Source organism: Schistocerca serialis, chromosome 4, assembly GCF_023864345.2.
Source record: "Schistocerca serialis cubense isolate TAMUIC-IGC-003099 chromosome 4, iqSchSeri2.2, whole genome shotgun sequence".
Lineage (NCBI taxonomy): Eukaryota > Metazoa > Arthropoda > Insecta > Orthoptera > Acrididae > Schistocerca > Schistocerca serialis.
This window is the reverse complement of record NC_064641.1, coordinates 410,602,299-410,616,428: the sequence shown is the minus strand read 5'-3', so window position 1 is coordinate 410,616,428 and position 14,130 is coordinate 410,602,299. Positions and strand designations below refer to the sequence as shown.

At 35.5% G+C, this 14,130-nt stretch overlaps 1 protein-coding gene across 3 annotated transcripts in view; it reads left to right on the top strand.

Annotated features, from left to right (window-relative positions):
* Positions 1 to 5,312, top strand: part of LOC126474955 (protein phosphatase PP2A 55 kDa regulatory subunit) — a 71,799-nt gene extending 66,487 nt beyond the window's left edge. For all 3 annotated transcript variants that reach the window (XM_050102473.1, XM_050102474.1, XM_050102475.1), the window contains exons 10-11: positions 1,449 to 1,628; positions 3,274 to 5,312. In XM_050102473.1, the coding sequence (XP_049958430.1) occupies positions 1,449 to 1,601 (153 nt within the window). In that variant the 3' untranslated portion in view covers positions 1,602 to 1,628; positions 3,274 to 5,312. The remainder of the gene's footprint in view (positions 1 to 1,448; positions 1,629 to 3,273) is intronic.
* Positions 5,313 to 14,130: the final 8,818 nt, after the last annotated feature.

The following is a 14,130-nucleotide window of genomic DNA, read 5'->3' as shown; positions in this document are numbered from 1 at the left end:
CGCCCGGAGATCCGAATGGGGGACTATTTTACCTCCGGAATATTTTACCCAAGAGGACGCCATCATCATGTAAACATACAGTAAAGCTGCATGCCCTCGGGAAAAATTACGGCTGTAGTTTCCCCTTGCTTTCAGCCGTTCGCAGTACCAGCACAGCAAGGCCGTTTTGGTTATTGTTACAAGGCCAGATCAGTCAATCATCCAGACTGTTGCCCTTGCAACTACTGAAAAGGCTGCTGCCCCTCTTCAGGAACCACACGTTTGTCTGGCCTCTCAACAGATACCCCTCCGTTGTGGTTGCACCTACGGTACGGCTATCTGTATCGCTGAGGCACGCAAGCCTCCCCACCAACGGCAAGGTCCATGGTTCATGGGGGGTGTAAAGAGCGTAAACATTGGATGATTGAACAGTGGAAAAATGTTGTGTTGAGTGACGAATCACAGTACACAATGTGGCGAATCACGGTACACAGTGGCGATACAATGGCAGGGTGTGGGTATGGCAAATCCAGGTGAACATCTTCTGGCAGAGTGTAGTGTCAACAGTAAAATTCGGAGGTGGTGGTGTTATGGTGTCGTGTTTTTCATTGGAGGGGAGACTTGCACCTCTTGTTGTTTTGCATGGCGCTCACAGCACAGGCCTTCCACCTTCTTGCTTCCCACCGTTGAAGAGCAATTAGGGGATGGCGATTGCATCTTTCGACACAATCTAGCACCTGTTCATAAGCATGGCCTTTGGCGGAGTGGTTTCATGGCAATAACATCCCTGTAATGGACTGGCCTGCACAGAGCTCTTACCTGATTCCTATAGAACACCTGTGTGGTGTTTTGGAACTCCAACTTCGTGCCAGGCCTCACCGACTGACATAGACACCTCTCCTCAGTGCAGCACTCTGTGAAGAATGGGCTGCCATTCCCCAAGAAACCTTCCAGCATCTGATTGAACGTATGGTTGTGGGAGTGGAAGCTGTCATCAAGGCTAAGGGTGGGCCAACACCATATAGAATTCCAGCATTACCGATGGAGGGTGCCACGAACTTGTAAGTCATTTTTAGCTAGGTGTCCGGATACTTTTGCTCACAAAATGTATGTATGTGGCTGCTAAACAATGAAAAATAGATTTTTAGAGTTGTTCTTGCATTTTGTGTAATTTTTTCCCATAAAATGTGTACTGGTATGTAGTTTTATGTAACAAATTGAAATATGTTGGGGTTGAAACGGAACAAAGTGCTTTTTCTGTGAATCGCTTTTGGTCCCTTTGGTATATTTTGGTAGTAAAGTGTTGACGTGTTACAAACTACTCCATTTAATTACACTTTCAGTTAAAAGTAAAAATGATCATTTTAGTTTCACCACAAACGTATTTTTTAAGTAACCAGGAAGAAATGCTCCCTTAAATATTATAGATATCTGCAGGTTTATAGAATTGCATTCTATATGTTCAACAGGTATGCACAGGAGGTAAACGGAAGAAGGATGAAATCACTGTTGACTGCTTGGACTTCAATAAAAAAATATTGCATACAGCATGGCACCCTTCGGAAAACATAATTGCAGTGGCTGCTACAAATAATCTGTTCCTATTCCAGGACAAGTTCTAGCAGAATGGCATGAGAGAAACAAATTGGGTAAATATCATCATAAACCAAACTCATTATGTAGATTTGGAAGATTACTATCTGTTAAATTCTGTGTCACATTATCTGAAACCTACACGCCATTCACAATCTTCTGTATTGCTTATTGTTTCAACTAAGTGCTTTCAGAGACAGATTACCAAGAGTATGCTGCAAGACTATAAACCAACAAATGTGAGAGTATCCCAGTAATTCATTTGTTTTACATGTATTCTTGATTATCTCCCTGCTGTGTAGTTATTTTAAGAGTGCTCTCTGTTTGGTACTACCCCTTTTTCTATAAGTTCGTTATGCATGAACTGTTGCTTTTCTGAGTCTTTCAACAATTTCACAGCTTAGAAATAATGAAGACAACCATGACAATATCTAAGTTAAATTAAATGTGGATGAGTGTGTGTCTACTAAGATATTGTCATCACAAAAGCAGAAAGCAAAGATTGTGCTGGTATTCATTACAAAATGAATTTTTCCTAAAGCAACATGTGTTTGCTGACCTTTTTGCAAGTGTGAATTTAGTGTGGTGACTGTAGTGGCACTCACAAAACAGCTCAATTTCCTTAGAGTAATGTTGTTTCTCTTCCACAATTATGTGTAATGTCTGCATGTTTATACTGAAATCTGCAAGAGCTCATTTTGTTGGAAAGTGTGAAATAATTTCTCAGTACCCACATACAGATTCATAACCCCATAGGTATAGTTCTGAAAATTCATGATTCTAAATTTTTAATAACTGTGAACATACTTCAGAGATTTATTAGAGAAAGTGTAGGGCGTACACAGTGTGTAATTGAATGAATAGTTGACCTCGTAACTATTATGTCACATGCACCCCACATTTTTCATTGTAAATCTTAGAGGTATTTTCATAGCTGTTAAAAATTCAGTCATAAATTTTCCCAACTATTTGTGTAGGGTAGGAGACATTATTTTATAGTGTTAGTTAGATTTTAAAACATTATAAAATTTTGATATGTTTATTTAAATATAATTATTTGTTTTCATGTTTACGTAATTGCTAAAGTATTTCACGTAGCAAGAAAACATAGTTTATCTGAGGCAGAATTGAAGTGTAAATCTGATGTGGTATATGTGACAACTTCTTCCCCAAAGTAAAAGAATTATTGCTTCCAAATAATAATGTATTATTTAATTGGATAGATAAAAAGTTTACTCACAAAGCAGCGGCAGCACACACACACACACACACACACACACACACACACACACACACACACACACACACACATTTTAACAATTTGCAGTTTCGTAGGCATTTAATTTCTGTGAAACAATATGAAGTACCTTAGTATGCAGTGAGGCATGTTAATTGGTGCAACACTAGGTTATATGACAGTTATTCCTCTAATTAAAAATCCTAGCTTCATAGTATAGAACAAGCATATTTATTGCCATCATTATCTTAGAACAGTTTCTTCCATCATTAAATCACTTTCCTATGAAGTGTATGGGATAAATAGTTTCGGTGCTGAGTTAGTCACCTGAGCCATGCCCAGGTACATTTGAATGTGAAAGCCGAAGTGCTAAATTATGTGAATTTGATTGTCATTTGTGCATGTTGTATTCAAAAGGTAAAATATATTTGAGTAACATAACAATTTAATTAAAATTGTTTCAGCTTTCTGTGAAGTGCTATTGACAGTGGAACTTAATAGCCATAACTGCAAAGGAAGAGGAGCAATAATATGGGTGAGAGCCATTGCTACAGTGCAGAGTCCATATGCCCATTTTGAAGCTCATCAGCATCGTTCTTCCACCGCTAGTGTCAAGACATGTCTGTGAAGTACTTTTTTATATAAAATGTTCAAAATGATAAAAAGGGAGGGCTTGTGAGGGAGTCCAGTGCACAGTTGTCCCCAGTGTCTGTGATGTTGGAAATAATGCAACTGCCTCCACATAAACGTGCTCCATTATATATCTATGTCTAGCATGCTGGGATTTTTTTTATTACAGTGCAAGGACTACACTATTTTATAGACAGTCCAAATGTAAGAAAAAGCACGCCAGATAGTTTTCCGGCCTGGCAGTATGCGGCTTTATATTGCCTGGTTTCATAAATTTTTAGTTTCTATTTTTGACGTGTATGCTTACATGCTGGAGGCTGTACCGGAATATGTATGCTTGGAAACTGTTTTGAAATACTCAAGAAGTGTGGACTAAAACTATTTTTTCAATAGTGTTTAGCAGTTTGAAGTGTATCTGTTGACTGGAAAATGTTTTTGTGAGAGAGAGACTGCTGCAGATAAACAAGGGTAACAGTGTTGTTACTCCCGGTTTTGCTAATCAGATTGTGAAACAGTTTTGGTATAACACTCGTTACTCATATTTGTTAGCATTTTATATTGGAGTATTTTGTGGATTACGGCAATAAGTAAGGGGACATGGCGAGTGAGTGACAGGTTAATTTGATATATTGATTATTTTCATTTTGTTGTGTACAAACACTACCTTTAATATAAAATTTATGAAAAAATCTTGTCTCCTTTTTTAAAGATTTGTTAATAAATTGGCGTTCTCTGTTGGTAGGCAATTGAAATTGTAAATGCATGGTCCTGAATAACACTGTAAAATATATGTTGTGTTAATTGAACAATGTTTCAAAGGCATTCTATTCCTTTTATTTATTATTTTTTGTGTTATGTATTACTGATACAGAATGGTGCACAAAATATGTATAGTAAGATGTGAATCTGGTGTGTGCTGTAGATTGTTGTTTTCCTTCTCAGAAGCTTTCGATGTAAGGCACTTCGACAGTTACTCCTTTGTGTATGAAAAAAGTAGATATATTTTAATTGTACTCATTTTTTATTTAAAAATTAATTTTAATTTTGGCTGTACCGATACATATAAAGTGGAATATACCATAATATGACTGTTACAGAATGGCTTATTGAAGTCAGTTTCCTTCCATTAAAAGTAGGTGGGAGGTGGGATATGAGTGAATACTCCATGTGTCATCCTCCAATGTATCATATTATGATTAAGTTATTCACCATTACTTTATTTATTTATTTCTATATGAGCTGTGATTTTCTGCAGACTGTTGGCTGATATGTTAAGGAAAATGATTCATAACATCTTATATTTCAGTAAGTGAACATAAAATAAAAACACTCAGTGCAGTGGGAGTCATAATAGTTAATTATTTATTAGTTATAAATATGGAACATAAAATCTGTGGACATACAATTATCAAAATTAGTTTCTAACAACACCAATATTTCACCAAAATCGGAAGAATAAATACATTAGTTTGTTAGAACTACTGTTTCACAAAAGCAATGCACAGTACGTCATCTTTTCACAGAATCACCAGTTCACTCTAAGAATTTTGTTTCCTAGTAGTTCCTGGACTAAGTTATTTGTGCATGTAATAGGACCTCACATGTGTCTGTAACAGAGGTCCACATAAGAAATTTTGCACCAGCATCACTATTATTGAATTTCTGAAGCTGTAGTGAACTAGATATTCTAAAACATTGTGCATTACATGTGTTGCAACTTTTCTGTATTTTGCTGTGGGCAATGGGCTAACAGAAAACCATAGCTAGTTTTCAGACAGATGCCTTCATAATTGTGAAAACTATTTGACTCGTACTGCATTTTTACAATGTATTACTTTTTGATGTGTATAATATATTTTCAGCTAACTGTGAATGTGAATATAATTGCCTTTCTGGAACCCTGAAATTTTACAAATATCAGATGTCAAAAACTTTGAAATTATTTTTTGCAGAATGTTTTTCTTATATCATTAGTGAAAAAAATTGCATAAATTTTTCAGGCGCAGCTGTCATGTAGTAAGAAATTTTTTTTGTAGTTTACTGATTTGTAACTATGCCAAAAGATTACTTTCTGATGGAATGAAATGTCGTAATCCAATTTCAAACTCCAGCTTGTCTGTAGATACTTCAATAAAACTGGAAGTCTACATTCCAAAGGCGACGTATCACAGTTTTCAGGGGTATTATGGAACGTATTAAACAGTGTGACAGCAGCTTGCCACTAGGTTTTTCACTATTGTCAGAATATATACTGGAGACTTCATTCACATAAAATTCGGAAAAATCCAAATAAGTAGTGATACCACTGCAGCTCTCATCTTGACTAGCTGGACAACTAATTTTTTTAAGTGACATGCTTTTGTAGACTAGCCTAAAAAAAGACAGGAGAAGCTTTTCTGTCAGGGTTATTGTGCAGTGTGACTTTCTTGTGTTCATAATTTTAATTGTGATTCTCTGATACACCACATATCTTATGAAATCTTTTACATCACATTATGATCTGTTAACTCAAGCTGTGGAGTTGATTGCTCTTGTACTTCATTTTTCAGTATTTTGATAGTTTGTATCTTCCAGTTATGTTCACAATAATTCATAGAAATTAAGGAGTAATATTTCCACCTTTTATAGTCAGTCAAATATGTGCTACTTTTTTCTCGTTCTGCTGCTCAATTTCTTTACCTGAAACCTGTAGTTAGTGTTTGTCTATCTTACTTCAAGGGAGATTCTGTCACATTGGATTTCAAAAGTAAGCTGCATCAGTAACTTTGCTCACACTAAAGAATCACTATGGAAATTTTTCTAGTAGTACGTTGCTACTGACAGACAATAATACTAATAAAAAACTTACTCCATGCAGGAAGTAATTTCCAGTTTTTGATGGCCTTGTCTTTAATTATAAATACTGTTTCTTCAGTCATACAGCGACAAAAGCATGTGTTCAGGTTCTTGATGTGTCGTGACATATAGCAACCAAGTTCTGCATTTCCTCCCCATTTTAAACTTTCTCTTAAACAATGCAGCTGTGTGTAGGCTTAATTAACGAGAAAGTTTGAACTGATCAATAATCATTCATGCCTCAATTTAATAGCTAATTTGTGTCATTTGATATTTGTTGACAATTTCATGACCAATTCTGGTAGAATTTGAGACACATCCTTTGTTTTACCTTCCTTTACTACGTACTTTGTGTTTCTCCAGCTGTTTTGCAGAATGGCTGTAAAGTAAAAGTGAAAGTCTGAAACTGTATAAAGAAAGATCTGTTCTGTCCTCCTGTAGTCATTCACTCACAAAATGGTTTAGGAAGCTGAATGTTGTTTGTGTATTAACATTCTTGCATAAAAACTTGGAGTCAAAACTTTTGCATGATAGTGTTACTCTTTTGCAAAAAAAGGTGTACGTCATTCAGTTGGTGATCTTTGCCATAATTTTGCTGATTGCTTCCACTTTTGTGCCAATTGCAGTGTGTGCCCTTCACACTGATGGAGATTTTTACTGGATCTTGCTTTCATTTACAGCGAATGTTGAATCAAACACTTCGAAAATGTTGACACATTGTTTTGTGTACAGACAATAGAGCTCCATATTTTTGAAGTATTTCAATTGGTATGTGGTACGCTTATATACAAGAACTGTGTAGTGACGTTCATGCTTACCTGCATTGTGTTAATGGAGGTATGTGTATAGAAAAAAAAAAGTTAGGACTTTTCTCCTCTCTCTGTGTCTGCGTGTGTTCACATATGAAGTTGGCTTTGGGCATTTAGTACTCCTTTGTTTTAGAAGGAGTATTACGAAGTACCTCATGAAGGCAGTTTGCTCAGCATTGTTTTTGTACTATTCAAACATGGTTAATTCTGTGACAGTGAAATGTTTCTTTTCAGGTTTTTCATTGTATATCAAATAATTAGGAAGCCTGTATATTTTCTTTTTCACTTTACACTGTAAAACATTTATATTCAACAGAATCTGTAAAAAAAACAAAAAAAAAAAAAAAACCATTCCATTGAGTAAAGTGTTGAATGTCTGCAGAATGGTTTTATTTTGTTCGTTTTCAGTGTTTACCTGTGGTGGCATATTTGGAAATTGCTGTTGCTCAACACAAGATTCTCAGTTCATATAAGATGAAACATAAGAGATTGTGGCTACAGTTTCTTATCTGTGTATTTGCTGTTGTATTTTGGAGATATATGAGAGTTGTAAAATAAAAAGTTGCAGTCAATATTTTTTTTCCTGTTGCTATAGAGTTAAATAATTCTTAGTAATAATGCTCTCTCTCTCTCTCTCTCTCTCTCTCTCTCTCTCTCTCTCTCTCTCTCTCTCTCTCTCTCTCTCTCTCCTGTGTCTGTGTGTGTCACAGTGCCTCCTTCATATTATTACAACTGGAATATGAAAAATATTTAATAAAATCATGCGGCTACTATTTCTGTAGTGATGAGTATATAATTTTGATTGATGCATTTGCGTCTGTTCAGGCTGTACTTACACTTGGGGAAGTTACGAACGGTTACAGTATTGATAGTATGAATGTAGTAGTACTGAAGCTACATAGCACAATCTTCGCATACAACAATTTTTTAAAGTGATACTGCAATCAGGTTAAGTTTTCAATTTGTGCCTTGAGAACTGTTATGAAACTAAAAGTGCACACTATGATACAGGCTATTTTACTGCTGTTACTGGCATTACTCCTGTTTCACTTTCTGTATACAGATGAAAAGTGCTATTGCAGGAGAATTTGTACTTACAAACTTAAAGTATGTGGAAACTGTAATTTAAAATATTGCCTGGAGCTTGAATGAAATAAGTAAATAGTCATCAGAATGACTTCTCTGAATGTGTGTGCCTTTGGGAGATTTTTAGAATGAAAACTGGCAACAGCAGCATTGTTTTTATTTGTTAGAAGTTCCTATATAATGTGCCTTCGATATTCCTCAAAAATTTAAGAAAAAAAGCAGATCTTCCCTTTTTGAAAATCTTTTCTTACTTTTGTGTAGAGGAATATATTTTTTGGGAAATATCAGCACTCTCTCAGCTTTAAGGTAGACTAAAAAAAATAGTGACCACAGCTCATACCAGATATGTTAATGAAAGTACCATTTATTCCACTACGTATATTATTTGTCAGTATTATTTGTATGACATTTCCTTGTGACAGTGGGGTAGTTAGATTGTAATTAATTGCAAAACATGAATGTTTGAGTAATTGAATACTGCCAGTATGATTAGATTCAAGACTACTTGTGTAAGTACAGATTTATTGAACAGTTCTGTGATTCCAAATCAATTGTACGAAAATATTATGTAAAATATCCATTTTCAGCGAAACTATGGCCCCACGATGACAGTACTTCTGGTGCACTGACATGACTTTTGATTATATACTTTATCTTATCTGCACACAGATGTTACTTGTATAAAAAAACTACTTTCACATGCAGCTTAACCTTATTTTCTGAGACCAAAGTCTCTTGTTTCTCCTCTCGGGTCTGCCAGATATTTGTCACCAGTCCAAAATATTTTACACCCAGAGAGTAAGTTTTGATATTTTTTTCTGCTGCTGATATTCAAGACTTTGTTGTGTAGTAAGTTTATAGGGTAAGTGTGTGTGAATTATTTTGCCTGTCTCCTTTTCAGTGATTATGTTTATGATAATACCAAAGAAATCCGGCTGTCTTTCGTACTCGTTATACCATTGTGGTGCAAGGAGTGTCCAATAATTAATGCAGTAGATCTGTCCTCATGTTTTCAAATTGAAAAAAGTTTCATTGCAAGTAACTATCTCTAAATGAGATTAAAAACATCAATGAAACTGTAAAATTTTACTCAAAAAATACATGACTGGTAATCATGGGGTCTCGAAATGCAGGAGACCATGTCCCTTTGGTATAATTCTCTTGCTGTGTTTTGTGAAGCAGTTAGTTAATTTGAAAGCCAAAGATATTGCATATGCTGTCTACTTCAGCAGTAATTTTTATTCCTGCATTCTAGTGAATCGCAGGCTGTGAGAATGAGCACGTTAGATTCCGAATACCAGTTTCTGTTATTTGTTTTTGTGGCTCATTATTGATTGTAGCTGAATATGAAAAGGGACTACAGTAAATACCATTATTTTTGGATAAAACATTTCAGCAAAGGCCTGTCATCATTATTATAGTGTGTAAATAGGCTACATCAGTAACTGGTCATACTTCTGTGACTTTAGTAAACCTCATTTCAAGATTTAATACCATAGTGCCAGTAGTATCTTTGTTACATATTCCATTTTATTGGTTTTGCTTTGTGATATTTTGTGGCAGTATTCTGATAAGCTGTAACATTAGGTTACTGATTATACCCATGATAAAAATTTAAGTTAAAAATTTGCATTGTTTCTGAGAAGCAGCAGAGGATGACATTTGCAATAACATCACTGCAGCCATCCACTTAACAGTATTGTTATGATCAAAGACTTTGTTGTTGCGATTATACAGTATTAAGGAAAGTGTATGTGTAAAGTTAAATAATGGAGGATAGTGAATAATAGAAATTGTTACAGTGCAACAGAAATGTATTAGCAATTTATTGAGTGAGGCCCATAAACATGTTAAGCAGTATTAGAATGTTAATGTACTGTAACGACATGGCATAAATAAAATGCTGGTCATGTAAAAGTGTGTGTAAACAACAGAAAATGAAACTTCTTGGCAGATTAAAATTGTGTGTTGGTCTAGCAAGCAGTTGCAGCATGTCAGGAAGTTAAAAAACAGTACACTTTTCATTGCAAAGTGAATGATTCATTCCAATAATTGACTGTATTGTACCATGTATCGTACAGCACTGAGATTGGAATATATTTTATACATAATCCGGACTAAATTTACAGGAGTCTCTATTTACTGCAATGCAAGTGTCATTATGCATTTAGCCTATAGTATTTTATTTTGGTGCTAAACATCACGTAAAACTTATTTCTCCTTTAATGTAATCTGGTTTTCCACTGTTCAGAACAACATAATCTTATCGCAACTAGAAGCCATTTTCAGAAGCAGAGGATAGAACAGATAAGCTGACATTACTGCTGGATAATACGTATTTGTTCTAAATTTTAAACTGATTTGCCATTGAAACACTGTATTAACATTATAATGTAAATGGACAGATAAAAAAATTTACTCACCAAGCAGTGGCAGGGGAACACGCACACAAAATGGGTCTAACGTTTACAAGCTTTCGGAGCCTGTGGCTGCTTCTGGTGGAAGAGTTGAAGGGGAAGGAAGAGGCATGAAGGAAAAGGACAGCAGAAGTTTCGGGAAAGGTTACAGTTCAGAAAAGTCACCCAGAATCCTGGATCGGGGGAGGCTTACCAGATGGGCTGAGAGGACAGTCTCCATTGACCTGGGGTTCTAGGTGACTTTTCTAAAATCATTGTGTGTGTGTGTGTGTGTGTGTGTGTGTGTGTGTGTGTGTGTGTGTGTGTTTTGTTTTTCCCCTGCCACCACTTGGTGAACAGATTTTTTATCTGTCCATTTACATTATACTATCAATAATTATTTTCACTGTATTAACATAGGTACACTACTGTGATTAAAAGAGCATCACCCCATGTGTACCTGATGATAACATAAATCTTGAAATGCGTTGTACAAACACAGTGTTTTATTAGTTATGGTACACAATCTATTTTATTTTTCTATGACATCACTTTTGTACATCATCTTTGGGAGCCATTTAAGAAAAAATGGCAGTGTGTACTGTTAGAGGTGGCATGAAGGAAATTCCAGGACTTTTTAATTTAGAGGGGATAGTACCCTGGAAATTTCCAAAAGGCAGTCTAACAAGTTTAAATGCAACCGAAGATGCCACTAAGTTGTATTTTGCAGCCAATGAAATTGGGAAAATGGTCTCTTTGAGTTTTAAGTAAACAAGTTTTTTTGTCCATGCATTGCTTCAGTATTTGCTACAAACTGTTTCTTGCTAAAGTTTTTAATGGTGAAGTAGAGCTCAGTAATTAGAATTGTCTGTTCTTACAAATGAAGTTCAATGAACAAGACGAGGCAATCCTCTTCCAGTCGTATTTTTGGAAATGTAATATGGAAATATTTTGAACCTGCAAAAGTTAAGCAGTATAGCACTCAACAGTTTTGTAAAATAGTGAAACATATGTGTTCAGTACTTACACTGTTTGTGTAGTTTGACTTGTTTGGTTGCATTGGCAGTTAATGTAATTTTTTAAAACCATTAAATATTGTACACATTTTGAATGTTTTCCCTTATTCCTTTCCCAGATGTTGAGTTATAAATCTTATTATGTCAGTCATTACATCTATTAATCGTAGAGCAAGGATAGATATTTATGAGATAAATAGATGATATATGAATTTGTTGTTGCAGCTTTTAGCTATGGATTATAGAGTAGGTTTGTTTGTTGCAGTATTTGAAGTTTGAGTACAGAATCTGTGCAAAAACTTGAAAAACTGTTGTTATAAAATGAATATAAAGAGGAATGCTGTGTTATCTTGTAATTGTTATAAAAATATGACATAAAATGTAGTTGTTCAAAGAATGTTCTCATTAAAGGTTAATGGGGGGAGAAGAGCAAAAAGATATATTAACCCTTAACTGGAATCGTGGGTCATTTTGGACCTACCGACAACAATAAAACCATCAAACAATGGAAACGTATGGAGTTTCTGTTTCGTGCGCCAGTGTAATCTCAGTACATTGTGAGGTGCACCAGGGGCCGGGAGCTCACTGCTTGAAATTTACTAGAAGTGGAGGTAAGTGCCATCGCTAGGTCCAATTTGACCCGCGATTCCAGATAGGGGATTTTTGAAGTCAGTGTATACTGATTTATTTTGTGGTGTTTCACGCACTTTATTGCTACAATGTATCGGGGCCTCACTGAAAAAGGAATCTGTGAACTATTATTAGACGAAAATTATTCAGACACAGAATCTTTAAGTGATTTTCAACCTTGTGATGAAGAGAACATAAGTGACGATGAAAATACACAAATTTCTTCTGATTCAAGTAATCATTATCTGATGATTCAATAGGGAGAGATAGCTGGCTATCAAGTAGTGCATATTTTCGTGGCAAAAATTGATTCAAGTGGTCTACTCGTCCACCAGCTAGGTCCAGAGTCAGGAGCTGCATCATCACTCACCTGCCTGATGTCATCGGTACAGCTCGTGAAAAACAGAACATGTCACCAATTGAATCATGGCAGTTGCTGATATCAGGTGAAATGATCGCAATTACTTGCACTCACTAATCAGAAAATAACAGAATATTCAGAAAAGTATAAAACTAACGCTACTTACACTAACCATGTGAGTATTATGGAAATGAAAGCGTTTTTTTGGGTGGTTGCTATTATCAGGTGTGTTGAAATCTGCCCATGAAGATATAGAAAGTTTATGGGCAACTGATGGAACTGGCTAAGATATATTCAGAATAACGATGTCGGTAAAGCGATTTGTGTCCCTGTTTTCTGCTTTGAGATTTGATGATGTGAATTCTAGGGAAGAAAGAACTACTAATGATCGCGCTGGTCTCACCTCAGAAATATTTGGAAATTTCATTCAGAACTGTCAGAAAACCTAAAGCCGCTCAGAATATTTGACGGTTGATGAAATGCTTTGCTCTTTTAGAGGGAAATGTTTTCTCAGGGTTTATATGAAATTGAAATTGAAGCCTGCTAAATATGAAATCAAGATATGTGCCTTTGCGATGCTAAAATGCACTATTTATACAATGCTTTTGTCTATAAGGGCAAAGAAATCACTAATAAAACAAGCCAACTCTCAGTTCCAACACAGAATGTACTGCAGCTTGCAGAACCTTTATTTGGAACAAACAGATGCAACTGCTGATAACTGATTCTCTTCTGTGGAGTTGGTTGACAGACTGATTGAAAATGGTTTGACCTATGTTGGAACGATGCGCAAAAATAAAAGGGAAATACAACCAGAATTTTTAGCCAATAAACGACGGGTAGTAGGATCTACGTTATTTGGTTTTGTGAAGGATAAAACATTGGCATCTTATGTCCCAAAAAAGAATCGAAGTGTAGTGGTAATCTCATCAATGCACCATGACAATTCAGTCAATGAAAACAGTGCAAAACCTGAGATACTTGAATTTTACAACAGAACAAAAGGTGGTGTTGATACATTAGATCAGAAATGTGCCAATTATTCAGTCTCTAGAAGAACTCAACGATGGCCATGTGTCATTTTTTCAGCAATATTGAATATTGCGAGTGCAAATGGATTCGTTTTATGGAAGGCATCAAATAGTTGAAAACATATGAAACGTAATCATTACATAAAAGAAATTGGACTGAATTTGATAAGGCCATTTATCACAGAAAGGAAGACTGAGTATTCTTTATTTTCAGTAGATTTGAAGTGTAGAATTGATAATTTTCTAGGGGCAGCTGATTAACCACAAAATGACGTACGACTAGAAAATTCACGCAGCAATCAAAGTGGCTCACGAAAACAAGGAAGATGTTATTTATGTGGTACTAAAACTGACAGCAAACAATCACAAAAATGTGACAGATGCCTTAAATTCATCTGTAAACGAAATGCAGAAAAAAAGTGTTGTGTACCAAGTGCCATTCTTAGTTCAGGTACTGATATAGATAACATTTGGACACTTCTATGTTTTGTTGTCATTATTTTTGTTTCTGAGTGACGGCATAAAGA